Raw genomic sequence first — 24,677 nt, forward strand, 5'->3', positions numbered from 1 at the left:
GAGTCTTACTTCCTCATCTGGCGGGCGGTTCTTCTTTCAGGGGAAGGTTCTGAGCACTGGAATGTATTTTGATTACTTTATGATGACGTTGTGCTAATACGCCTTTCTTCTCTGCAGACATTTTGACTTGTCTCAGTGCAGAAAGCTCAGCAACATATTTATTACTGTGTAGTAAATGTCTTTCTACAGATTGTAACTGGTGGTCCGATACTTGGAGGGTCAGAATTACAAAATGACCTTTTTTGCTCTTACAACATTACTGAAATGATCAAGTTATTAACTCTATAATTGGCCCTGTGTTATACATCCAGGCAGTGGCGGAGGAAATATTCAGATCCTTTATTTTTAAAAAGTAGCAATTATGCTGCAATATAAAAGTAAGTACATGTTGAAAATATCACTTAATATTCAGTAAAAGTATGTTACCAAAACATATGAAAGGTATGTAATCGTGAAGCATCATTGTGGTATTTTGCCCTTTGGTATTTTAATCTATACAGTAAATCATATTTGATAATATTGTATGTTTTGTTTGTAAAATCAAATAAATTGGAGCAAAAAATACAGTTTATACTCTTTATATATATTAAGTATTTAATAGCATGAAATGTAAACACTCAAGTAAAGTACAAGTACCTCAAAATTAGTACGGAAGGAAGCTACTCGTTTACTTGTACCAGGTTACATTCCACCACTGCGTCTGGGCCTCATCAATGACCCTGCGTGGTTATTACTGAGTGGGTATATACACCAGATGGCGCTGTGGTTCACCTCTATCTATATCCACATGAGCAGGTTTCTCAGCAGCGACATCTAGCGGCCACTCTGAGCTACTACAGCAGGGTTCATGTGCCTCAAGTGTGTCGCAACGAAGTCCAAAATCCTGTTACGGCCTGTCTGCGGGGTTACACTTGAATTCATTTAGACGTGTCACGTCGTCGGAAATCAGCGGCTGCTGGTTGGAGTGGAGCCCTTCTGTGCAGACAACCATGGACTTTATGACGGATCGGGATGTGCAGAAGGTGAGGTTGAATTAAAATAAAAACCAAGGCTACAGTGAGCTAACGGGACGTGCACTGTATGCTTTAACTGTATGCTTTAACTGCACTTAAAAATGCTCATATAGGCTACAATATCCTTAAAACGAGACTGTTAAAGAAGCCCAGTCGTGTGGCTGTAAGCTCCTGAGGTGCTCCTCCCTCGGAGTAGCCTGGTTGACGCGCTTGCTGTAGGCTATGCTAAACTATCTGAGGTGTGGTGCCTTTGACACGTCACAGAGACCTTTGTTTGCTGATCGATAGTGCATTTATTTTTCGTCGTGGGACAATATACACGAAAGCCACTCTTTCTCACGATGTAGTAAATGTGTAGAGTATCACGGTCAAAACCTTTTGCCCTTTCGGGGTCAAACACCTGACAAACACGGTGATTTCAGGACCTATATACCCGAGCCCCGGACAGGAATACAGCGCCACCCAATGTACACACAAAGAAGTACAGTCGTATTTATAATACCATTTTTGGCTCTAACAGAGACTATTATCAAAGAAAGCTGTATTTAACACTATTACATGTGTAGAGCTTTGTTGTTTTAGCTCTACTGTATCATATTCCTTCAATACTGTATTATCATTCATGTAGTTTAAATAATAATAATAATATTTTTTATTTATATAGCGTTTTTCAGAGTACTCAAAGACACTTTACATTAAAATCATTATATATAAAAGCAATACATTAAAAGCAGTTTTGAACAGGTGGGATTTGAGATTTGAATGTGGAAAGGTCAGTGCAGTCTCGGATATGTTTGGGGAGAGAGTTTTAGAGGGAGGGGGCAGATATAAGTGACAGCACATTTCAGGCTCATTACATAACCTGCAGCCACAGGTGGCCGGTTAGAGGAAGTCTGCACGAGCAAATGCCTGTTTATTGCACCACAGCTGCCTTTTAAGAGGGATTTTACCTTAAAGGCATTAAAGGCATTGGAGAGCACTTGGACACAACCAGGACATAAATACTGAGCTCAAGAGCCTCTTTACAAACTAGTGAGTTTAACAGTGAAGCAGCTTTCAAGAACAGAGGTGCTTCAAAGTCATAAAATATTATGTAATTATGTTAGAATGTACACAGTGTGTACGTTTTACCCCAGATAGGACTTAAAGATCCCTCCTCTACAATGTTTGGGTGAATGGTGGTGAGACAATCATTTGATTAATCGGTCAATGGCTAATTAAGCGCTCACAGTTCAATATAACTATCAATAAGTAGTTTAAGCCATGGCTAATACACTCTTATTCCTGCATTTTCTTATTTTATCTGATAGTAAATTCTATCATATTTTGGGCAAATATTTGGCAGATTAATCTTTCTTAAAATAATTGTTAGTTGCTCTAGTGTGAATAGGCAGCGCATGAAGGATCAGCATGTCCCAGCTCTTAATTGGGACTAAATAATTTAGTGAAATATTCAAATCCAAGACATTCACCGTTCAATCAAATGGAAATATCCTACATTGAGGTAATACATGCTGTACATTTGATCCTAGATGTGATGTGAATTTGAGAAAACAAAACATCTTTGTCTGAGTGAGTGCACACATGCATGAAGGAAAAACTAAAATTCCGACTCGGCAGCACTTTCCTCCCTTGTTCTAAAGTACATGCAGGATGGATACGTGGTGCTGGACGGGCTGCTGACCTCTCGGGAGTGCGATGAGCTGAGGCAAAGGATGGCAGAGATAGTGGAGCGCATGGACGTCCCGGGGCACTGCCGCACCACCTTCTCCACCTACCACGACGAGCAGCTGAAAACACAGGTGACCTCATGCAGCCCGGCACAGTGTGAGATGAGTAATAAACACTCAGCGACTCACAGCTTTGTCCCATAATATTTCTCTCACATGCTTTCCATCACATCGCTCTAAAAGATGCAGGTAAGGTCCCCATTTGTGTTCCCCTTCACGATGAGGGTAGTCTTTAGGTACTTTACCCTCAGTGTGTCCCTTCAGGTTAATAGAAAACGCTTATGTCAGCAGTCTAGTCAGTGTGCCTCTCCCTTTTGTAACGCAGGGAAATGCTGACTATTTCATCACCAGTGGAGACAAGATCCGCTTTTTCTTTGAGAAGGGAGTTTTTGATGACAAAGGTGAGATCTGTTTCACTTTAAAAATGGTAAAATGCCAAATTAGATGGATCAAGCATTTCCTGTCTTGCAGGGGAATTCATCGTTCCAAAACAGCGGTCGCTGAATAAAGTCGGACATGGTGAGTTATCAAATCAAATCTTCCAAAACATCACGTGCAGAGGGCTTCAAAAGTTCATGTCTAATCTCAGTTGTTGTTTTGTTGTCTTTTCAGCCCTACATGCCTATGAGCCGTTGTACAAAAAAGTTACACATTCACCCAAAATCCAGGTGAGTGAGCTGTTGAGCTGATACCATGAACATGAAGTACGGAGTCACAGAATAACCAACACACAGAATTGTTGTTTCGTAGGGGATGGCAAAGAAGCTGGGTCTAATCAGTCCTGTGGTTCTGCAGAGCATGTTCATTTTTAAGGTAAAGCTTTACTGTCCGTCTGTCTGTCCATGTCTTCGTATGGGTAGCTCATCACTTTTCCTTCTCACTCCTCCAGCAACCAGGGTTCGGTGGAGAAGGTAAGAAAACGAATAGATTGAAGAATACAGAACTCCGTATGTAAGATTATTTCTATGACATATCTTGCATTGGTTTGTTTTTAGTCACGCCGCATCAAGATGCCACGTTTCTGTACACGGAGCCCCTGGGCAGAGTTATGGGGCTGTGGATCGCCCTGGAAGATGCCACTGTTAACAATGCCTGCCTGTGGTTCATCCCGGGCTCACACAACAGTAAGCTTTCTGTATAACTAACCTCACACTGTAGCTTCCAGCCACTACTTTGTTTCTCCATCATACTGTGTGATTTGGTGGAGTTAAGTCATGTTTTTGCCCAGGTGGCATTTCTCGCCGCATGGTGCGAACACCAACGGGCACGTTTCCCCTGACGGACTTCATGGGTCGAGAGCAGACTTACGCCGACGACAAGTTTGTCGCTACACCTGTCAAAAAAGGTAATTCACTTGAGTCTTTAAATTTTAATATATATATCAACAAAACTACATATTAATCTATTAATCAACTATTTTAATGATTGATTAAATGTTAAAGGAATTCATCCAACAACAGCCGTTTGAAATGTGAGGATCTGCTAGTTTTCATATCTTTGGGTTTCTGACAGTTGATCAGACAGACAACAAGCCATCATTTTGGACATTTTATAGACTCGGCAATTCATTTGATGAATATCCAGGTGGCGTAGTCCTGATCCACGGGGAGGTGGTGCATCGCAGTGCGGTAAACACCTCAGAGGACTCTCGCCACGTCTACACCTTCCATCTCATGGAAACCCAGGACGCCCGCTGGAGCCCTGACAACTGGTGAGAGCAGATAAGAGCAGTCTGGCTCTGTGGTGTTTCTTTTATTCCCTTTTCTACATTAACATTAGCCACCGTAAGCTCCTGGTCATACCAGACCAACAACAGCTGCGGCAGCCTTTGTGTTGTTTTTATTGCTCGTGAATTCAACTTTTCATTTGGAAGGAGGATTGTGTTGCGTCTCATTGTGACTCAACTTATTTCCATTTCTTTGGTCTTTAAAGGTTGCAACCCACTGAAGAGCTTCCTTTCCCGCCTCTCTACATGAAATGAAGGGGGGGGGGGGGGCATCTGGTGCTGCAGTTCATGGAGAGACTCTTTTAACCGGACAATGTGCTGCCAGCAAAGTTAATATGGACTAATGGTGACTAACCGACATTCTTAATGAATGTATCAATGTTTTTAAATGAGATGTTTTAATACATTCGAAAATGAATTTGAGTAAACTTTTTGATCTATTATTCATGGCGACAATACAGCCGACATTTAAATCTTATATTCAGCAACTTTATTCTTCTTCTTTTTTTCAAATTTGTGTCAAAACAAGATGGCAGATTCCTATTTTTACAGACAACAGTAAGCATAATTTTCAAGTATGTGTATGTTCATGTTCAAGACGCAACTTGAATGAAAAGCAACTAAAATGCATGTAGCAACGCTCAGCAACCACAACATCGAAGCTTTTTATGTTCATTTAAAAATCAAACCCAAAGGACTAATGTGTCTTTTCACAGGTCCTGCTTCTCCATCATTAAACATGTGCTGAAGAAATTGACTAAAATAGGAGGCGTGTCAATTTGATCTTTCTTCTCTGATGCACTCAACATGCGATATTACATTTTAGAAAATGTAAGAATGATTGCAAAAAACAACATACTAGTAGGAACATGCTAATAAATTAATACATAATTTAAAAAAGAAACACCAAAGAACTCTTATAGATCAACAAACATTAAGGCTGTTAAGTAATTCATTCTGAAAACAGGTTCCAGGTTATAGACCGTACCATCCTCGTCCAAGAATAAGGAGAACCCTGATGGCATTGGTGGACATTTCTGTAGAGATAATAATCAATAAAATAGTTGCGAAAGAAAGATGCTATAAAGAAAAAGGGCTTATGTTCATTATTTTGGCCCAAAGCGTATCTACAAAAATAAGCAGGTTTGACGGCTTAGTGTCAGAAGGAAACGTATATATTAAGTGTACCTTTAAGGGGTCCCATCAGACCTCAAACTGAAATACACTGCAGGATACCCGTGTACATGTTCCAGGACCGAATTTCACATTAGTGTCATGCAAGAGCATCGTGACTTTCTGCCATATGAAGTATAAACCAGCCCTTTGTAAAGAAGAGTCGAGTGGGGCCGTCATGCTTTCATCTACAACAGTAGGTCATGTGTGATAGAAAATATACTTCTTAAGGCAAATATTTTCAGCAGTAAGTCCTTCGTATTGCCATCGGGGGAGGCGACATCATCTCACAACCAAAAAAATGTTGATTGAGGAAAAAGAAGATATCACTAAGCTAACTCTAAATCATGTTCTTCAAAGGCAATACAGAGGTGTGACACGACAGGGAATATTAGCAGCTCTTACTCATATTCCTCAGTAAGTTCTTCTGAAATATTCATCTCGCTCCTCAAAGCGACCGATACTGAAATGTAATCTGAGGGCCACGGTCTCTAACGTCACGCTAACATCATGTCTGCTGCCGCGTAAAGTGAGGAGCGGATTTATTTAGTGCCCCATCACCCGGCTTGATTAAACCGTCGGCTCTAAACTATTCGTTTCTTGTGCCCTAAAGAGACTTCTGTTACTTCTATCAATTATTTCCATATTTCTTACGCTTTTTTTTTACCCCAAACTCATCCATATTTCTTCCCCCTTTAAAGAGCTGGGGACAGTGGGAGGGATTTTGTTTTCGTGCTTTCTGTCCAGTCAAAGCAACAGCAGGATGAAGAGGTAGAGCGGGAGTAGGAGGTTGTCTATTTGGGAGGTGTAGGCTTCCAGCATGGCCACCAGAGTGATGCAGCCAACGATCCACGAGTACGTGGAGTTCAGATTGATGCTCCCATCGAAGATGAGGAACATGGCCACGGCGATGATCTGGGCGAACACGGACGTCGCAGTCCCCTCCACGGTTTTCTTAGTGCCGGGCCAGCGGATCTCCCCCATGGTGCTGCCGAACACCGACGCCACGGTGTCCCCGACCCCCACGGCCAGCACACCCGCGTAAGGCACCAGGCCGCCCGCACCAGGTAGGATCCCCTTAGGGGCGCAGGGCCCGGGGAACAGCCAAATGGGCAGGGACATGCCCAGCAGCAGGTACACGTGGGTCAGAATCAGAGGCCCAGAGTCCCGCTCATCCAGGAACAAAGTGAGCAGCTGCCTGAGCAGCTGACCCAGCGGCCTGATCCGAAAGTACCGCACGTACTCCAGGAACAGGAAAATGGCCAAGCAGCCCACGGACGCCACGTGAAGCAGCTGCCTGTCGTACACCAGACCCGGAACATACGTGGCCACCACGATCAGGTGGAAGTACTTTCTGACAACGGTGGAGGCCTGGTGCTTCTTGGAGCCTGACTGGCGCTGGTAGTTCTGGTGCAGCACAACGCAAGTGGCCACGGCAGCCAGAAACAGCCAGTACCCCAGCAGGTAAAGTCTTCGGTCATTTAACGTGACGAAGTCCAGCAGCCACATGATGGGGTGCCGGCCGATGAACAGGGAGAGCCACGGCATGAGGATCCCCAGACCCAGGACGGCCGTCATCATGTGGAAGAAGAGCGACGACACCCAGGTCTCGGACTCCATGAAGCAGAAGAGCAGGGCGAAGAAAACCCCCAGCAGCAGCGAGCCCACCACCACGACCGGCAGGAAATAGTTCACCGGATCACCTTTGACCTCCGCCAGGTTCAGGGAGCGCTTGATGAGCTGGTTGACGATGAAGCTGATTCCGCCCACGATGAGGAGCGCCTCTCCGGGCGTGAGGCAGCGCGGCAGCAGGTAAAGCACGATCAAGCTGAGATAAACGAAGATCAACAGCACCTCCAACACCTCGATGACCTCCGACACCGTCAGCGTCTGTTTCGCCGTGTAGAGAATCGCACTGCTGGCCACGCCGGCGATCACGCAAGTGTTGGTGGGCACGGGTCTGGTGATGCCCAGCGCGATCAACGAGAGGAACAGAGCCAGGCACATGCCGGTGATGGTGACCACCATGGAGAAGCGCTCAAAGTAGACATTCCCCGAGGCGGTGCACTTTTCTTTCAGCGCCAGGCCCAGTAGAGGCATCACCATGGAGGCCGGGACGATGCCGCTGTTCGCTGAAGGGCGGAACTGGAACACGGCGGCCCCGGACCGGAGCAGGCGGTCCCATTTGTGCTGTACGTAGAAAGCCTGCACGAAGAGGGCTATGCAGCACCAGGAGTGCTGGTTCCAGATCGCCATGTGGACACACAGCAACATGGCCAGAACCACGGCGGACTCCACGAGTACCGGGTTGATCAGAATGGCTGCAGGGCGGACGATCATTGTGAAGGCAGGACGGGTTGGTCTGAACAGATGGTCTGCAACAATGAACTTCTGTCACTTCCTCTCTCTGGCACACTTCATCATTTTGCAGCCACTTTTCTCTTGCCAAGGATATCTAGAAAATAAAGGGAGGAAGGGAATAAACAAATCACTACAAGAATAGAAAAATGAAAATATGCATTAATGAGTCCAGTAGTGTTGAGACTGGGTGTACTGAGACCATGAGTTATGTTAGCTTCTCCTCACAGTGAACCTTGCTCATCCTTTATCTGCTTTCTGTCATGAACTATGGCCACACTGAACATTCCCCAAGTCATGAGTGAAACACACACACACACACACATCTAAGCACATGAACTAAACCCCGGAGCATGCTCTGCCTACATCAGCTGCAACCTTTAGAGATATCGAAGAAGAAAAACGTATCCGGTCATTTGTTATTAGCCATGCTAATACTGCGCAACGTGGACCAGCTAACCCCTACTAACCATAGGAATGCAAGCCACACAGGGATGCTGCAACGTCGGACGACATCAAGCTAGCAGCGGAATACAGCTGAGTTATCATAACGCCACAGAGGGCAACACTGCAGGCGGACAGGAAGCGAAAAGCAGGCTGACAAAGACGAGAGAACATACCACATGCGTGCAGTGTTATCTGCACAGAGGTGCGGTGTTGAAACGAATGGGCGCTGTCCTTTTTTGACAGATTTCTTTCCTTTGTCAGCTGTCGTTTCCCTCACACCCAGAAGGAGGGGGCCATGTTTGACAGCCGGGTCACGTGGTGCCACCGTAAAAATATCTCTTAAAGGCGTGGTTTAAATTTTTTTTTTAATATTTATAAATTCAATAAATTCAGATATTGTTTCGTGATGAAATCGAATGCTGTGTATATTTTTTTTTATTAAGCTACACACTTAATTGCATAATAGCTAGTTCAGTATATGATATGAATCACACTTAATAACATATACGAACACATACTTATAATGGATTAAATGTGTAGAGATGTAGATGTTTTATTTTTGTTTAAAATGTGCTTACGGGAGAATTAAGTGAAGCGTTTGGATCTCGGCGGGCTTAATTTCGTTCCAGAAGGTGGCAGTAATCATACGACTGTAGGCAGTAGTGCAACAATAAGAATACCAGCGAAGAAGAAAGTGCCTACGATGGCGATGACGATCCAGCACGTCAACCAATCACAGAACAGGAACGAAGATGGCGGAATCAGAGATGAGCGTCAGGTAGGCAGATGGCAACAAACTTTAGCTAACGACTGCGTTGTTTAAATAGTTTTTAAGTATCTACCAGCGAGCAGACATTTCTACACAACGTGTCTCTTTATTAAGCCCTATCGATAGTAACATTTATGTTTTACAAGGTGTCTTTTGAGTTGTTAGCTCCACGCTAACTTAGCTTAGCAACCGCTAGCAGTTGGACATTTGAATGGCTTTTCAGCAGCGCGGTGTGTCAGCAGCATGACAACATGTCTGTGAAGTTGACTCGTAAACTATAACTGGGTTTTTTCACTGGACGAGGAGCAGACGAGCTTTTTTTCTAGTTAAAGTGTCTCTTAATTAGTTCCGATAATCGGCTACTGGTTAGTTGTGACTGAGAAGAGAGTGACGCTAGGTTTGAGCATGGAGAGGACAATGGCAAAGTACGTTAGCTTACATTACTGTAATGTAAGCTATGTAATGTTTCGCTTTTACAAAGTTTAATAATGGACACATGTCACCGCCACATTAACTACTTCAGCCTCCGACCTGTTGATAAATCAAATAAACTGGACGTTGTACACAGTTAATATGAACTCATGTTAAGTTTAAGGTGTTATTTTTAAAGTGTTTAAAATGCATCCATTATCTTTACAATATATGAGTTATAAAACGCACAGCAGCACAAAATACTGGTTTAATAAGGGCTTCACAGCATGTATCTGTAACGCTACATAGCCATTAGTTTTATAGACACCTACAGTGCACCAACTCTGTGTATCAGTGTATACAAGCACTGTCTCTCAGCTGGTACATGGAAATAAATATATGCTTTTGATATTTTGATCATTCAGGCATTTAACTGGATAAGCCCAAAACATGTATGTGTATATATTTATATAGATAGATATACATGCATATCTGACGAGGCCAAATATCTAAAGAATAGCTTAGAATGGTCTGACTGTTGACACATTTATATCAGTGTAAATCATCTCTTAATTTATTTGCTAAAATATACCCGTTATTCCCTTAGGAGCAGTCGAGAACTATGGACCATATTGCTGGGAAGATCTGCATTGCGAGAGCAGGTATGTCTACTTGCCAGACGTCCTTATATGCCAGAGTTCTGTGAAGGAGTTTGAGTCAGCGTTTATGATGGATAACAAATATATTTCTTATCCACTCACAACATATTGTTATTTAGATAACACAACTGATTTTCCCTCTTGATAATTTGACATGTTTAATGGTCCCAGGCTCAAATAGAGGCAGAGCTGGACAGACACTGGGACAGACTGCATCAAGGACTCAATTACTATAAGCCACCCAGGTATGTTAGTTATTTTATCCTAACATCAAATCCACTACTATTCATAAGAATATAAATGATGACTGTCGGCATCATCTGTTCTAGCTCATCCTCTGCTGGGAAAGTGAAGGAGAACAAAGATGTCGCACAACCATTGAAGGATTTTGGTCTCCGGATCAGTAAACTATTGGTAAGAGTAAAACATGCTTGTTTAATGTAAAAAAATATCAGATTTACTTTCTTCATTTGGTGGTGCACTTCATGATGATTTGATCACAATGTAATGCTTTAATACTGTTACAGGCTCTTGATGAACAACAGAGTGTGCAGCTGTTACAGTGTTACCTACAGGAGGGCTACAGAGGAACACGCAATTCCCTGAAGGTGTCTGTTCCAACTTTTTAAGATTTTATCTTTCAGTTGTGTTGAAATTTGTGTCTTGTCTTACATCTTGCCACAAAAAAGTACCTGTCAAATGCAGTTTTTACGGAAAAAATATAACGTGATATCACTTAAATATAACACAAGATATTACTATGAAAGACATTCAGATGTTGGCTAACAGAGTCTTCCATACAGGTTGTTCTCAAGGATGAGCGACAGAGCCAGGCACTGCTACTGAAGGTCAGTACAGAGATCTGCAGCCATTTACACCTGCCGTAGAGTTTCACATGATTCAGCGTGATAGTTATATGTCCTGTGTTTGTACTCGCAGGTAGCTGACTATTACTACGAGGAGCGCATGTGTCTGCTCAGATGTGTCCTGCTCCTACTCACATACTTTCAGGATGAGCGACATCCCTACAGGGTGAGAGGCAGCTGGGTTTTGGGTCACATTTCTCCCCTGAAAATATGTGTATTTGTTGTTGCTTCTGTAAAGTAACACTGGATGTGTTTGTTTATGTCTAGGCGGAGTACAGCAACTGTGTCAATAAACTGGAGAAGGACCTGGTGAGCCGGTACCAGTTGCAGTTTGAAAACCTCTTCAAAGCAGAAGCACCAACATGGGAAACTCACGGAAACCTCATGGTGATAATTTGGTTTATATCTGGTCAATACCATAATGCTGTGCTGTACATTGTAACATAATACTCAGATGGTGACATTGTTATTTAAATGTTGTTTTAAGACGGAGCGGCAGGTGTCACTGTGGTTCCTGCAGTGTCTGAGGGAACAGTCTCTGCTGCTGGAGATCATCTTTCTGTATTACGCCTACTTTGAGATGAGCCCATCCGACCTGCTGAGCTTCACCAAAATGTTCAAATTAGAAGGCTTCGGGCTGCGGCAGACCAACAGACACCTAGTAGACAAGAGCATGGACTCGCTGGTTGACCGCATTGGGTAAGAGCTCCTCATAGTGTCTGTGTGTATGTGAAGCATTACTTAACATTTAATTCCATGTGTAGTGTTTAATGTCTTGTATGTTTCTTTTGGCCTGCAGATATTTGAGCTCTCTCATCCTGGTCGAGGGAATGGACATAGACTTCCTGCACAAGTGTGCTCTAGAAGACTGTACGGAGCAGCATCAGTTCTCCAATGCTCCCGACGTCATCAAGGTTTGACCCCAGTCTCTACAACATAAATGTTCTGTAAAGTAACCGTACGGTGTGTGAACTGATTCAGGCAGGTAGAATACACCACACAGATAACATAAACCTCCATATTTCCTCTTGTTTCTTCCAGGAGATGGATCAGCTGCTGTTGACATTTGGCGACATCCCTCATCACGGGCCGGTGCTGCTGGCCTGGGTCCTGCTGAGACACACTCTGAGACCAGACGAGTCCAGCCCCGTGATCCGGAGGATAGGCAACACCGCCCTGCAGCTGGGGGTTTTCAAGTACATTTCAACCATGCTGAAAGGCCTCGGAGTCTCAGGGAATAATGTAAGAGGACATAGATACAGACTTGGTCAGAACTAGTTCTTTAGAATGTGGGGGAAAAAAATCTATAACTTCAAGTTAAAGGAAAACTCTTTAATGATTACTGTCTTTTCACTTTGATTAGTTTTATAGTCAGTCTGAGCTAAATCAGACTTCAGGTTTCATAATCATAACCCTCAAGCTGTGGTGTATATTTACAGTGCAGCCAGACATTGAAGTAAAGAAAATATACTTTGCTGTACCAGTATGTGCCAACGTCTACGTTATACTAAAGTATATTTTGTCTGTCACCTCTTTTCTTTTCTCTCCAGTGCACAGCCAGCACAGCAAAGATGTGTATCTATGGTCTTCTCTCTTTTGTGATCACTTCATTTGAAGAGGAAAGCCTGCAGGTATACTGTACATCCAGATTTTACAGTTCTATATGTTAAAAGTTCTCGCTCAAGTTCTTATTTGTAACTCGCCTTCATGTAATGCATGTGACAGACTGATGGTGTGGCGACACAGTGCTCCCACCTGATCGATGCTGCCTGTGAAGTCCTCTCTGCTCCCAGTCTGGCTGAAGTCTTTTGGGAAATGGTGAGAAAGAGAAAGAAAGACAGACAGAAAGAAGAGCTCTTTAGGGATGAAATTGGATGGAATCCCCAAATTGTTGACAATCTGTCCTGTTTGTCAAATTCTGAATCCAGAAACCAAACATGGGATTGGGAATGATCCTGGACAGTGCGGTCGGGATGTTCCCCCATAAGATCGGACCGCTGTTGCAGCTTCTAACTGCACTTCTGTCAAACAAGTCGACTGTTACAAAGGTAGATTCCACATATTATACTCAGACATTTACACACTCAAATATTCCCGAAGTAAATGGTTTAACAATGTAGTTTTATTTACAGGTTTACAACTTTTTGGATAAGATGTCCTTCTACACGCAAGTTTACAAACATAAGCCCAATGACATCATCTCCAAGGATGACGAGACACTGTGGAAGAGACAAACACCTAAACTCCTCTACCCGCTCGGTATGTTTTTTATTTTGTATTATACCTAATTAAAGGAGATTTAAGATTAGATATTTCTCTTGCTATAACATGTTGTCCCAACCTTCAGGCTCGGGGCAGACTAACCTGTGGATGCCACAGGGAGTGCTGGGCCAGGTGATGATTGGAGGCGAACAAGGCTACGTGGTGCGCTGGGAACACTCGTACAGCTCCTGGACTCTCTTCACCTGTGAGGTGGAGATGCTGCTCCATGTTGTATCAACTGCAGGTACACAACTGTTTGTTCATATATTCTCACAAGCATAGATCAATGCTATGTTTTTGTTATTGCCAACAAATAAACACATCATTTATCTGTGTGTCTCTGCCCTTTCTTGTGCCAGATGTTATAGCTCACTGTGCGCGTGTGAAGCCCATCCTGGATCTAGTCCATAAGATCATAAGCACAGACTGGACTGTGTCGGATTGTCTGTTGCCTCTCACTTCACGCATCTACATGTTGCTGCAGAGGTATACTCCCTTTACAGAGACGCTTATCAAACTCTTTAGAGTGTGATGGTTATTTTGTATTAATTTGTCTCGTTGTTTGTGCGTCTGTTAGGTTAACGTCAGTCATCAACCCTCCAGTGGACGTGATCGCCTCATGTGTGAACTGCCTCTCTGTACTGGCTGCTAGGATGCCTGGGAAGGTGTGTGTGCTGGGTCCTTCCAGTGTGAACAGGAGCTAATATTAAGGACTTAAAGTCACTGAATCTTCTATTCTTTTTGTTTTCTCTTCAGGTGTGGTCCAGTCTGCACCACACAGGTTTCCTCCCGTTCGCCTCCAGCCCCTTGACCAGCATGCCTCAGTGTTTAAGGTACCGAGTGCTTCCTGATTTGCCCGGAAAATTAAAATCAGACTTTCATGTTTTGGGGGAAGTAAAAAATATTGAACAAAACCGTTTTGTTTTCTAGTGCTGAAGGGATGAAGGCGGGTAACTATGGCACCCTGCTGGTCCAGATTGAGCAGCCCAGGGGGGAGTATGCTGTGACCATTGCCTTCCTTCGTCTCCTTACAACCTTGGTCAAGGTAACATGTTTTACCTAAAGAGATGCACTCAACTGTTTTCTGGCCAGTGAGCTGACGGGTGCAATTTTAAATATAATAAAGGCAAAAATGTTATTCCTTTAATGTGTAAACATGGCGTCCTGCCACTATAATGTACATTTTATCTCTTGTTTCAGGGTCAGCTTGGCAGCACTCAGAACAAAGGCCTGATCCCCTGTGTGCTGCTGGTGTTGAAGGAGATGCTGCCCACTTATCACAAGTGGCGTTACAACACCTATGGAGTCAGGGAGAGGATAGGTAAGGGCACATGTCTTACCTATCTAGACTAGCTGTGGCAAGTTTCTTTCCTCCAGACTGTAAAATGAAAGTTAAAACTACCGGCTGCTCTGTGTCGCTGCAGGCTGCCTTATCTTGGAGCTGATTCATGCCATTCTCAACCTGAGTCCAGAGGGAGAGGACCAGGGCAGGTAAGGAGAAGTCTGCTGGGATTAAAAATGTTTATCTTGAATATATTAGTTGATTAATGAATTAGTTGATAGAAAACTAATTGATTGTTCAAATTGATGCGGATTAATTGTCAGTCTTAGCCTCGCTATATTTGCGTTTTTTTGGCGCCTTTTCCGCCATTTTTGTAGCCACCTCTTGGCTGTGTGCTTACGATCTGTCACCTGGTTGCTATGTTGTTATGGAGCTAAACGCCCAGAAACGCCCTGCACACAGCGAACTGAAAAGATCCAAAACAGGGTATCTGCAGATACAGACACAGCCTCTTCTAGTGGTCATAAGTGATGATTAAGAGGGATTATTTTTGTTTGCGTCTGTACATAGTTTTTAAAGGAAAGTCCTTCTCATTCTCCCTTCGACCTTTTTTCCCCCTGCTGCAGCACTCCCACCCTGCAGTCTCTGTGCATCTACAGCCTGGCAAACACTGAGGCTGGACAGGCAGTCGTCAATATCATGGGAGTTGGAGTGGACACCATAGACATGGTCCTGGCTGCACAGCCCAGCAGGTGAACAGACAAAACCATCTTTATATTGACAGACTCATTTTGTTGTCATGTTTGGAAAGTCACTAGTTACATATATTTCTGCTTCTCTTGTCCAGCTGTGGCGCCGAGGGTCCCGGTCAGATCCTGATCCAGACGGTCAAGCTGGCTTTCTCCGTCACCAACAACGTCATCCGCCTGAAGCCGCCGTCTGACGTCGTGTCGCCTCTGGAGCAGGCCCTGACGCAACACGGCGGCCATGGCAATAATCTCATAGTTGTCTTGGCCAAGTACATTTACCACAAACACGACCCGGCGCTGCCTCGCCTGGCAATCCAGCTGCTCAAAAGGCTCGCCACAGTAAGGACTTCCGATCTGTACGCATTTGTTGAACGTGACTTTGAACAACAGTAAATATTCATAATGTTCAACATGTTTTGTCTGTAGGTGGCTCCCATGTCCGTCTACGCTTGCCTTGGCAGCGATGCGGCGCCCATCAGGGATGCGTTTCTCACTCGGCTGCAGAGCAAGACGGAAGACATGAGGATCAAGGTCATGATCCTGGAGTTCCTCACCGTGGCTGTGGAAACTCAGCCCGGCCTCATCGAGCTTTTCCTCAACCTGGAAGTAAAAGATGGGATGGAGGGGTCAAAGGTATGAACTGCAGAGATAATGTTCGTTTTTACTTTTTGCAGTGCTGCATCTGGATTCAAACTACCGTTTTGTTTCTGTAGGAGTTCCTGCTCGGTGAGTGGAGCTGTCTTCATGCGGTGCTGGAGCTGATAGACTCCAAACAGCAGGGGAAATACTGGTGTCCCCCGCTGCTCCACCGAGCGGCTCTGGCCTTCCTTCTGGCCCTCTGGCAGGATCGCAGAGATAGCGCCATCTCTGTGCTACGTACCAAGTAAGCACATTATCTCAGACAATTACTTTGACCTAAAATAAATATGTGCTGAGTAATGGAGTTTGATGAATATATCTCTGGGTTTGTTTTTTTTTACACAGAGAAAGGTTTTGGGAAAATTTGACAACGCCTCTCTTTGGAACCCTCACTCCACCTTCAGATACCACAGAGGTATTTCACTCTTTCCTACGCTGCTGTAATCGTGATGCATTATTTAAGATGTCAATTTAAGAATTGTATTTGACTTTCAGCCTTGTGTTCTGGAGACGTGTGCTTTTGTCATGAAAATCATTGGCCTTGAGATCTACTATGTTGTCAGGTAAATTCTGTGTTCCCTTATTTATCACTTTCATGAAGCTCATACCTCCCATAACTGATGTTGATTGTGTCTGTGTTGTTAACAGCGGCTCCTTGGGGCAGTCTCTGAAGGATGGGCTTCAGAAGTTTTCCAATGCACGACGATACGAGTACTGGTCCCAGTATGTCAAGTCTTTAGTGTGCCACGTAGCGGAGATGGAGGAGGAAGGCATCTGTTCATTCCCTGAGACCCAGATGTTAATCTCTGCCTGGCGGATGCTGCTAATTCTTTCCACAACCCACGTATGTATCAATGCTTTCATAACACGCACATTACTAGTGATGCACTCAGTTGTTCACATGAAAAGTGACAGAAATAGTTGTTTCAATAATGAAAAAAGAAAGTTACAGAGTGAAGTTCAAACCCTCGCTACTTAAAGGAATATTTCAACATTTTGGGAAATTTCCTTTTTGATTTCTTTGATGAGAAGATCAATACAGCCTGCGGCTGGTTAGTTAAACTCAGCATTAACACCTGAAACGGGGGCAAACAGTTAGACAGTCTCTGTCCAAAAGTAACAAAATCCACCTACCAGCACCTTTAAAGCTCACTAAATAATAGATTAAATAGCATTTGTTTAACACTTTGGTTTTTGTTTAAACTAAATGACTATTGCATGGCAACCTCAGGAGAAGGAAGTCGCTGCTTGTGGCCTAGAAGTAGTCTTGCACACAACAGCCCTTTTTACAGTGAGGTTTTTGTACAAATTAAAACTCATATTTGATGAGAATGTGATGCAATGCTCATTAGTGTGTTTTATGTTTTCAGTCCGATGTGATGCAGCTAACGGAGGACTCGACCAAACTGAAGCTGTTCATGGATGTCCTGGATGGGGCCAAAGCTGCTGTAAGTCATCAGAGCACAACATCTTTTCATTTCTTTTGTATTTCTCCTCTCATCACTGTTTTACTTGCGAACTCTTTGTGTCTCTTTCAGCTGACGACACCCATGTCTGTGTCTTGTCTTCGTCTTGGATCCATGATGGCCACTCTACTGCTCATCCTCCTCAAACAGTGGAGGAGGTGCGTCTTCATGCATTTGACAGAGAGATTTAATAGGTTTCCTTAAACGCACACTCGTATCCTAACTATTTGATCTCTGATGAACTCTGTTTTGCTATCTCCGTGTCTGCAGTGTGGTAGCAACAGCTCCTGACATCCTGTCTCCCCTCTCTCTGATCCTGGAGAGTGTCCTGCAAGCTGAGCAGCATATGATGGAGAGAACCAAAGCCAAAATCTTCTCTGCGCTCATTTCTGTGCTGCAGATTCAGGGTAAGAGGCGTGTGTGTGTGTGTGTCTTCTGTTGTCTGTGTCAGTGGTATGTAGTCCCAATATTTTTGTTGATTGATTTATTTTTGTCAAGTAGGCGGAGAAGTTTCCCAGCTGCCTCAGCTGCTGCTGTCTGTGTGTGAAACGGTGAAAGACGAGGCCCTGTCGCTCATCGATAATACTCGTCACATGAGCCAGATGGGAGACGCGGTGGACGACGAGGACAGTATGGAGACGGACTCTTTTCGCGGCCCACAGAAGGACCAGAGAGACGGGGTGAGCTGAGGCAGGAGTGATGGACGGAAGTTTTGTTTGCAGGTGTTTTTCACACTGAAAACACCTGCTTTGGTTCCATGTCCCTCCTTCCAGAGGAGTCTAAAAGTCTCATATTCAAGCCAATGATTCAACAGATGTCAAGTTTTTAGATAATTAACCGTGAGGCACAATATCATTGTTTTCCCAACATAAAGTAAAATGTTCTCTCTCTTTTTTAATCAGGTGTGTGTGCTAGCTCTGCACTTAGCGAAGGAGCTGTGCCGCACCGATGAGGATGGTGAGCATTGGGTCTCGGTGATGAGGAAGATTCCAGTTCTCCCCTCGGTGCTCAGCGCTGTTGAGCTCAGCCTGCGATCCAAACACAACCTCTACTTCACTGAGGCTGCACTTCACCTGCTGCTCACACTGGCCCGCACTCCTCAGGTAAACACTTTCTTCTCACTGACAATTAAAGGATACGGCTGATGTTTTTAGGTTCTTAATAAATGCTGTGAAAAGACCAAAAACATCAATGCGTCCGTCTGTCTAAATATTCCTACTTAAGATGTTGAATGTTGAGGGTGTCTTCATTTGTCCTCCAGGGGGCAGCTGCTGTCGCTGGAGCTGGAGTCATCCAGACGATCTGCCTCCCTCTGCTGAGTGTCTATGAGGTGACTTCAAACGGAGCATCACAGGTAATGAAATTGTTATTATAGCGATCCCTTTACAGGAGCATTTCTCTGCCTTGCTTATCACACAGCGCTGCATTAACATCGTATAATATGTCCACGTCTCTGAGCAGAGTTTCTCCCGGAAGTCCCAGGACTCCGCCTGCTGGCCGGGTGTGTACCGCCTCTGCATGTCTTTAATGGAGAGTCTGCTCAAGACGCTGCGCTACAACTTCATCAACGAAGCCCTGGACTTTGTCGGAGTACATCAAGAACGCATACTACAGGTATAACAGTTACGAAAGTTGTCCTATTGCATAAATTGATGAATTGATCGATCTAAAAAATGTAGACGATAGTGAAAAATGCTCCTTCACTCCCTAAAAATCTGGATGTTGTTGTTTTTCTTGTCGACGATGGCATTACTAATGCTTCACGTTAACCCTTTCTCTCCCGCGCAGTGTCTGAATGCAGTGCGGACAGTGCAGAGCCTGGCGTGTTTGGACGAGGCCGATCACACAGTTGGTTTCCTGCTGCAGCTCTCGAGCTTCTGTAAGGAGTGGCAGTTCCACCTGCCCAAACTGCTCAGAGATGTACAGGTAAGTCCAGAGGAAAGCGCCTCGTCAGCAGAGATAACACCACAGCAACACTTCAGTGTTCAGTTAGTCAGTGTGTGTCTTTCTGTCTCCTCCCTGCAGGTAAACCTGTGTTATCTGTGCCAGACCTGCACGTATCTGCTCCACAGCAAGAAGATGCTGCATCACTACCTCCAGGTCAGAAACCAGGAATATATGATGTCATAGTGACAAGCACTGCAGCATCATTACATTTCTGTTCTGTATTATAACCAACGTGACATACAAAGAGTTTGTTTTGGATTTATTTTTAGGCCAAAAATGGCGAAGCGTTGCCTCCCGTTCCCCATCCCAGGACGCAGCGAGCGCCCCAAACCCCCTCTAAAGAAGCAGCCGGTGGAGGGGAGAGAGAGGAGGCTGAGCAGAAGGCCTTGTTGGCGGTGCAGTGCAGTCTTCTGAAGATCCTCAGCAAAACCCTGGCAACTCTGCAGCGCTTCACTCCAGACTGCTGCCAGATACTCCTGGACCAGGTCAGCCTCCTTTCTCTGCTCCAACGGTTTCTCTTTCTCCAAAACGAGTCTAATAATTAGTTATATTTCCATCAGCGGCACAAGAAACTGTTTCTGTGTTCATATCTTTGCATAAAAGACAGCAAGATGCTGATTTGTGTCCCTGCCTGTGTGTCAGAGTATGGACCTGGCAGAGTATCGAACCCTGTTTGTGCTCAGCTTCACGACTCCGGCGTTTGACCCCGACGTGCCTCCTTCGTTCGGGACCCTGCTGGCCGCCATCAACGTGGCCCTGAGCATGTTGAGCGAGGTAGATGTTCAATGTGAATGTAGTAATTTACAGCCCCCCTACAGCAGATCCCTGACTGGTTTTTTTCCCCCTTTGTTCACATAGATGGAGAAGAAGAAAGAGCCAGTTTCATTGAGCATAGCCTCACTGGCCTCATCAGAGGAGATCCAAGCTCTGAAGTGAGTAAAGTTTATTTCCAACTATTTAACTATTATTAATTTCACTTCTTTCTTTTGCTTCAGAACTTTCAGTTTACACTAACTTCTTTTTCTTCAGGTCCTTGCTGATTTTCACCATGGAAAACTGTTTCTACGTGCTGATCTCTCAGGCTGTTCGATGTCTCAAAGATCCCTCCATCCTCCCCCGAGACAAACAAAGACTCAAACAGGAGCTCAGCTCTGAACTGGTGAGACATCATTTCTTTGAAGTCTTCTGTATACTTTTTAAGAGTCACAATATGTCACAAAGTATTGAGTCTGGACTGACACATTGATGGTTTTGGTCTTTTCATTTGATTTGTTGACGATAAGAGGAAAACACAATAACCCCCGACTTATTCTTGACAAAAACATATTGGAATATAATGTCGTTTTTTTTCCACCACCAGAGCACTCTACTCTCGAGCCTTTCCCGCCACTTCCGCAGGGGCTCTCCATCATCTCCGGCCAGCGGCATCCTCCCCTCCACCCAATCCAAGCCACCCACACCGGGCTCTAAGGCCAGCCATGAAGGCCAGGAGCCGTTAATCCAGCTTGTTCAGGCCTTCGTAAGACTCGTGCAGAGGTAGACATAGATTTCCATTAGGAGGCACAAACGAGGAAACCCCCTAACGTTGTTGATGTACCTCCAGTAGTGCCATCAGAAAACATTCTTATGAACAGTTATTGCAGTAGTTGAATTAGCACAAATGTGTGACTGAGAGTGAGCGTGTTTATTCTAATGTGATGTAATGATTGGAACCATAATTTGCAGAACATTTCATCTTGTCAAAACTGCTGTTGTAACTAAATTTGACATGACCACAACCAAAGTATTTCCTTTAAAAGGCCAACGAGGAGATTGTAAAAAAGAAAACGTGTTTTATGGAGAGATCTGAGTTTGTAGATCTTGGTGCTACTAAACATCAGTCATTGACTGGTTTTGTCTTTCCAAGGCCTAGTTTTATAGGTCACTTTGATGATACGTAATGACTTGTACATGTTTCAAGTGCTACTTAAAAAGAATTAGACCTTCATATATAATCGTCTCCTGTATGACTAAATGTAGTAGAAAAGCTTGTTCTCTTAAGCTCCATTATACCTTTTCTAATTCTCTTAATTTTCAATAAATCTTGTTCTGAACTTTCTTATCTGTGCTTATCGATGTATACATTTTGAAGCGGCAACCAAGATTTGTACTTAAAAACAAATGTATATGCTAATAAAGGGACTTTTGTACCGCAATTGGGTTTCATCATTACCATTTTTCACTGAACACTAAATAGTCCTGAACCAGCCAATACATAAACAAAACAAATATTTAAAATGAAGCAATTAGTTTTTACTCGTGTTTTCTTTAAAAATAAACTTTTATAACTTCTGAACCTAAAATAAAAACTCTCATATCGGTCTGTTTAACATGAAGCCAGAGCCAAGAGAAAGTTGGTGTAAACTGAGAACAAGTAGAAATGGCTGCTCAGTTAGTTACTATGACAATTGTACTAATGTACTAGCAATTGTATTCATGATCTTTATTTCGATGTGATACACCTGGACTTTTATCATAAAAAGTAACTTTTAAAATAAAGTAACTAAAAAAGGTAACTTAAAATAAAGTAATAAAAAAGTAACTTTTAAAATAAAGTAACAAAAATAGTAACTTTTAAAATAAAGTAACTAAAATAGTAACTTTAAAAATGAAATAACTTAAAAAGTAGTTACTTTTTTAGTTACTTTATTTTTAAAGTTACTTTTTTAGTTACTTTATTTTTAAAGTTACTTTTTTAGTTACTTTATATTTAAAGTTACTTTTTTAGTTACTTTATATTTAAAGTTACTTTTTTGGTTGGTTACTGTTTTAACCAACAGCGAGGATGACCGATGGAGACAGTCTACAGGGAGTCTGAAAAATTAGCGGCAAAAGGTTTATGATGTCACGGGGGAGCCGCCTCCCATTGTCTGAGACCAAAAGTATTCAGGTTGCTTTCTGTATTCATTTTATAGTATTCTTATGTTATTAAATATTAAAAAAGGACCTCTGCATAAAACACTCATCATTGATGAATTGGTGAATTTTGGTTGACCTTCAGAGCTGAGGCTGAAGCTCTGCTCTCCTTTATTGTCTCTTCTTTTCACTCAGAGTTCATTTGTTCATCATTTTGCTGAAATCTATTAATAATTATTGACTTGGTGAATGTCAAAATGTGTTTTAATGATTTATCTGATAAATCAAATTGTCCTGGCAACTCTACACCAATGGCATGTTTCTTATTTAATCTGTAAATATGTGATTAATGAGTGTATGAGTATATAAAACTACTATGCTTCTGCCTATTTATGTTGAACGCTGCTGTAAGATTCACGTTATTAATCTCGCAAATGCAAAACAAATGAGATCGTCATGCTCCGTTTTCAATGTTGCATATAAATATAATTTATTATTAGTCTTAAAAATTCTTTCTTACACTTTGTACAATAACTTGACAGATGAAATGCAAGCAGTTTGCGAGGAACATCATGAGTGCCAGAAACAGACAAGGCTACATTCTCACTACACACAATAAAAATCATGAAGCTGAAGAACAACGAGGGAATGCAAAAGGCTAGCCCACTGAGAATGTAAAGATTGTTTCAGAAAGACGCAACGTTTGCATAGACGGATAGTTACTTTATATTTAAAGTGACTTTTTTAATTACTTAATTTTTAAAGTGACTTTTTTAGTTACTTTATATTTGAAGTTACTTATTTAGTTACTTTATATTTAAAGTGACTTATTTAGTTACTTTATATTTAAAGTTACTTTTTTAGTTACTTTATATTTAAAGTTACTATTTTAGTTACTTTATATTTAAAGTTACTATTTTAGTTACTTTATATTTAAAGTTACTTTTTTAGTTACTTTATTTTTAAAGTTACTTTTTTAGTTACTTTATATTTAAAGTTACTTATTTAGTTACTTTATTTTAAAAGTTACTTTTTTAGTTACTTTATATTTAAAGTTACTTTTTTAGTTACTTTATTTTTAAAGTTACTTTTTTAGGTACTTTATTTTTAAAGTTACTTATTTAGTTACTTTATATTTAAAGTTACTTTTTTAGTTACTTTATATTTAAAGTTACTTTTTTAGTTACTTTATTTTGAAAGTTACTTATTTAGTTACTTTATATTTAAAGTTACTTTTGTAGTTACTTTATATTTAAAGTTACTTTTTTAGTTACTTTATATTTAAAGTTACTTTTTTAGTTACTTTATATTTAAAGTTACTTTTTTAGTTACTTTATATTTAAAGTTACTTTTTTAGTTACTTTATTTTTAAAGTTACTTTTTTAGTTACTTTATATTTAAAGTTACTTTTTTAGTTACTTTATTTTTAAAGTTACTTTTTTAGTTACTTTATATTTAAAGTTACTTTTTTAGTTACTTTATTTTTAAAGTTACTTTTTTAGTTACTTTATATTTAAAGTTACTTTTTTAGTTACTTTATATTTAAAGTTACTTTTTTAGTTACTTTATATTTAAAGTTACTTTTTTTCGACATGCTATACTATGACGTTTTTATCTTTTTAGACATGCTATACTATGACTCTTTTTGTAATCCTTTTCGACGTGCTAAACTGACATTTAGATTGTCTTTTTTGACATGACTGTGACTTTTATATCATCTTTTTCAACATGTATTTCAGGATGTATTTCAGGATCTTATTAAAATCTCATTCCCATACCAGGAGTCGAACCCGGGCCGCCTGGGTGAAAACCAGGAATCCTGACCGCTAGACTATAGGGACTTGTTTTTGATAAAATGTATGATCTTTTTCGACATACTATATGTTTTTTGACATGCTATACTATGACTTTTTATGATATTTTTCGATGTGCTTGGCTGACTTTTATCATCCTTTTCAACATTTCAGGATCTTATTCAAATCTCATTCAAATCTCATTAAAAGTAACTTTTAAAATAAAGTAACTAAAAAGGTAACTTTTTGTTACTTTTTTTATGTTTAATTATCTATACATGTTTTTTTAGAGCAATAATAAGCCATCAAAAAGAGACTTGGGGTTGCCAGGTTGATATATATTCTCCTCACTGCATGGCAAGTGTTCTATTAGAAAGTGAATCAGTCATGAGTTCCTCCCATAACAAAAAGCCAGGAGTTGTTCAGCTATACTTTAAATGGTAATAAGATGTAAATAGATTAATTGAAGTGGTCATCTGTCTATTTAAAGAG

General features: G+C 41.9%; 3 protein-coding genes across 5 annotated transcripts; 2 read left to right on the forward strand and 1 right to left on the reverse strand.

Annotated features, from left to right (window-relative positions):
- The first annotated feature begins 850 nt into the window (after positions 1–850).
- On the forward strand, positions 851–5,235 carry phyhd1 (phytanoyl-CoA dioxygenase domain containing 1). 3 transcript variants are annotated; one of them, XM_076086288.1, is made up of 11 exons: positions 851–1,022; positions 2,657–2,815; positions 3,069–3,144; positions 3,215–3,262; positions 3,356–3,411; positions 3,494–3,556; positions 3,633–3,654; positions 3,739–3,867; positions 3,972–4,088; positions 4,328–4,454; positions 4,676–5,235. In XM_076086288.1, the coding sequence occupies exons 1-11, from the start codon at positions 990–992 to the stop codon at positions 4,722–4,724; spliced, it is 879 nt and encodes a 292-aa protein (XP_075942403.1). In that variant the 5' UTR covers positions 851–989; the 3' UTR covers positions 4,725–5,235. The 3 variants fall into 3 exon arrangements, with proteins under 3 accessions (XP_075942403.1, XP_075942419.1, XP_075942411.1); XM_076086304.1 differs by having other exon boundaries at positions 883–1,022; positions 2,634–2,815; XM_076086296.1 differs by lacking the exon at positions 851–1,022 and having other exon boundaries at positions 1,038–2,815.
- Positions 4,740–8,751, reverse strand: dolk (dolichol kinase). The gene is made up of 2 exons (XM_076086274.1): positions 8,621–8,751; positions 4,740–8,097 (listed from the first exon to the last, which is right to left on the reverse strand). Exon 2 carries the CDS (start codon positions 7,980–7,982, stop codon positions 6,390–6,392), a length of 1,593 nt encoding a protein of 530 aa, XP_075942389.1. The 5' UTR covers positions 7,983–8,097; positions 8,621–8,751; the 3' UTR covers positions 4,740–6,389.
- Positions 8,752–9,166: 415 nt separating this feature from the next.
- nup188 (nucleoporin 188) lies at positions 9,167–21,692 on the forward strand. The gene is made up of 43 exons (XM_076086262.1): positions 9,167–9,225; positions 10,235–10,289; positions 10,458–10,531; positions 10,616–10,700; positions 10,814–10,894; positions 11,090–11,134; positions 11,226–11,318; positions 11,420–11,539; positions 11,640–11,851; positions 11,952–12,066; positions 12,194–12,394; positions 12,703–12,783; positions 12,878–12,970; positions 13,081–13,200; positions 13,285–13,411; positions 13,500–13,658; positions 13,774–13,900; positions 13,992–14,079; positions 14,171–14,247; positions 14,345–14,459; positions 14,615–14,735; positions 14,839–14,905; positions 15,323–15,448; positions 15,544–15,784; positions 15,872–16,078; positions 16,159–16,328; positions 16,430–16,499; positions 16,580–16,647; positions 16,733–16,928; positions 17,455–17,532; positions 17,623–17,708; positions 17,821–17,957; positions 18,052–18,230; positions 18,453–18,653; positions 18,812–18,904; positions 19,012–19,164; positions 19,339–19,476; positions 19,576–19,650; positions 19,767–19,982; positions 20,140–20,271; positions 20,356–20,429; positions 20,527–20,656; positions 20,858–21,692. Exons 1-43 carry the CDS (start codon positions 9,200–9,202, stop codon positions 21,035–21,037), a joined length of 5,232 nt encoding a protein of 1,743 aa, XP_075942377.1. The 5' UTR covers positions 9,167–9,199; the 3' UTR covers positions 21,038–21,692.
- Positions 21,693–24,677: the final 2,985 nt, after the last annotated feature.

Source organism: Anarhichas minor, unplaced genomic scaffold, assembly GCF_050575085.1.
Source record: "Anarhichas minor isolate MPS153535 unplaced genomic scaffold, ASM5057508v1 ptg000002l, whole genome shotgun sequence".
NCBI classification, from domain to species: domain Eukaryota; kingdom Metazoa; phylum Chordata; class Actinopteri; order Perciformes; family Anarhichadidae; genus Anarhichas; species Anarhichas minor.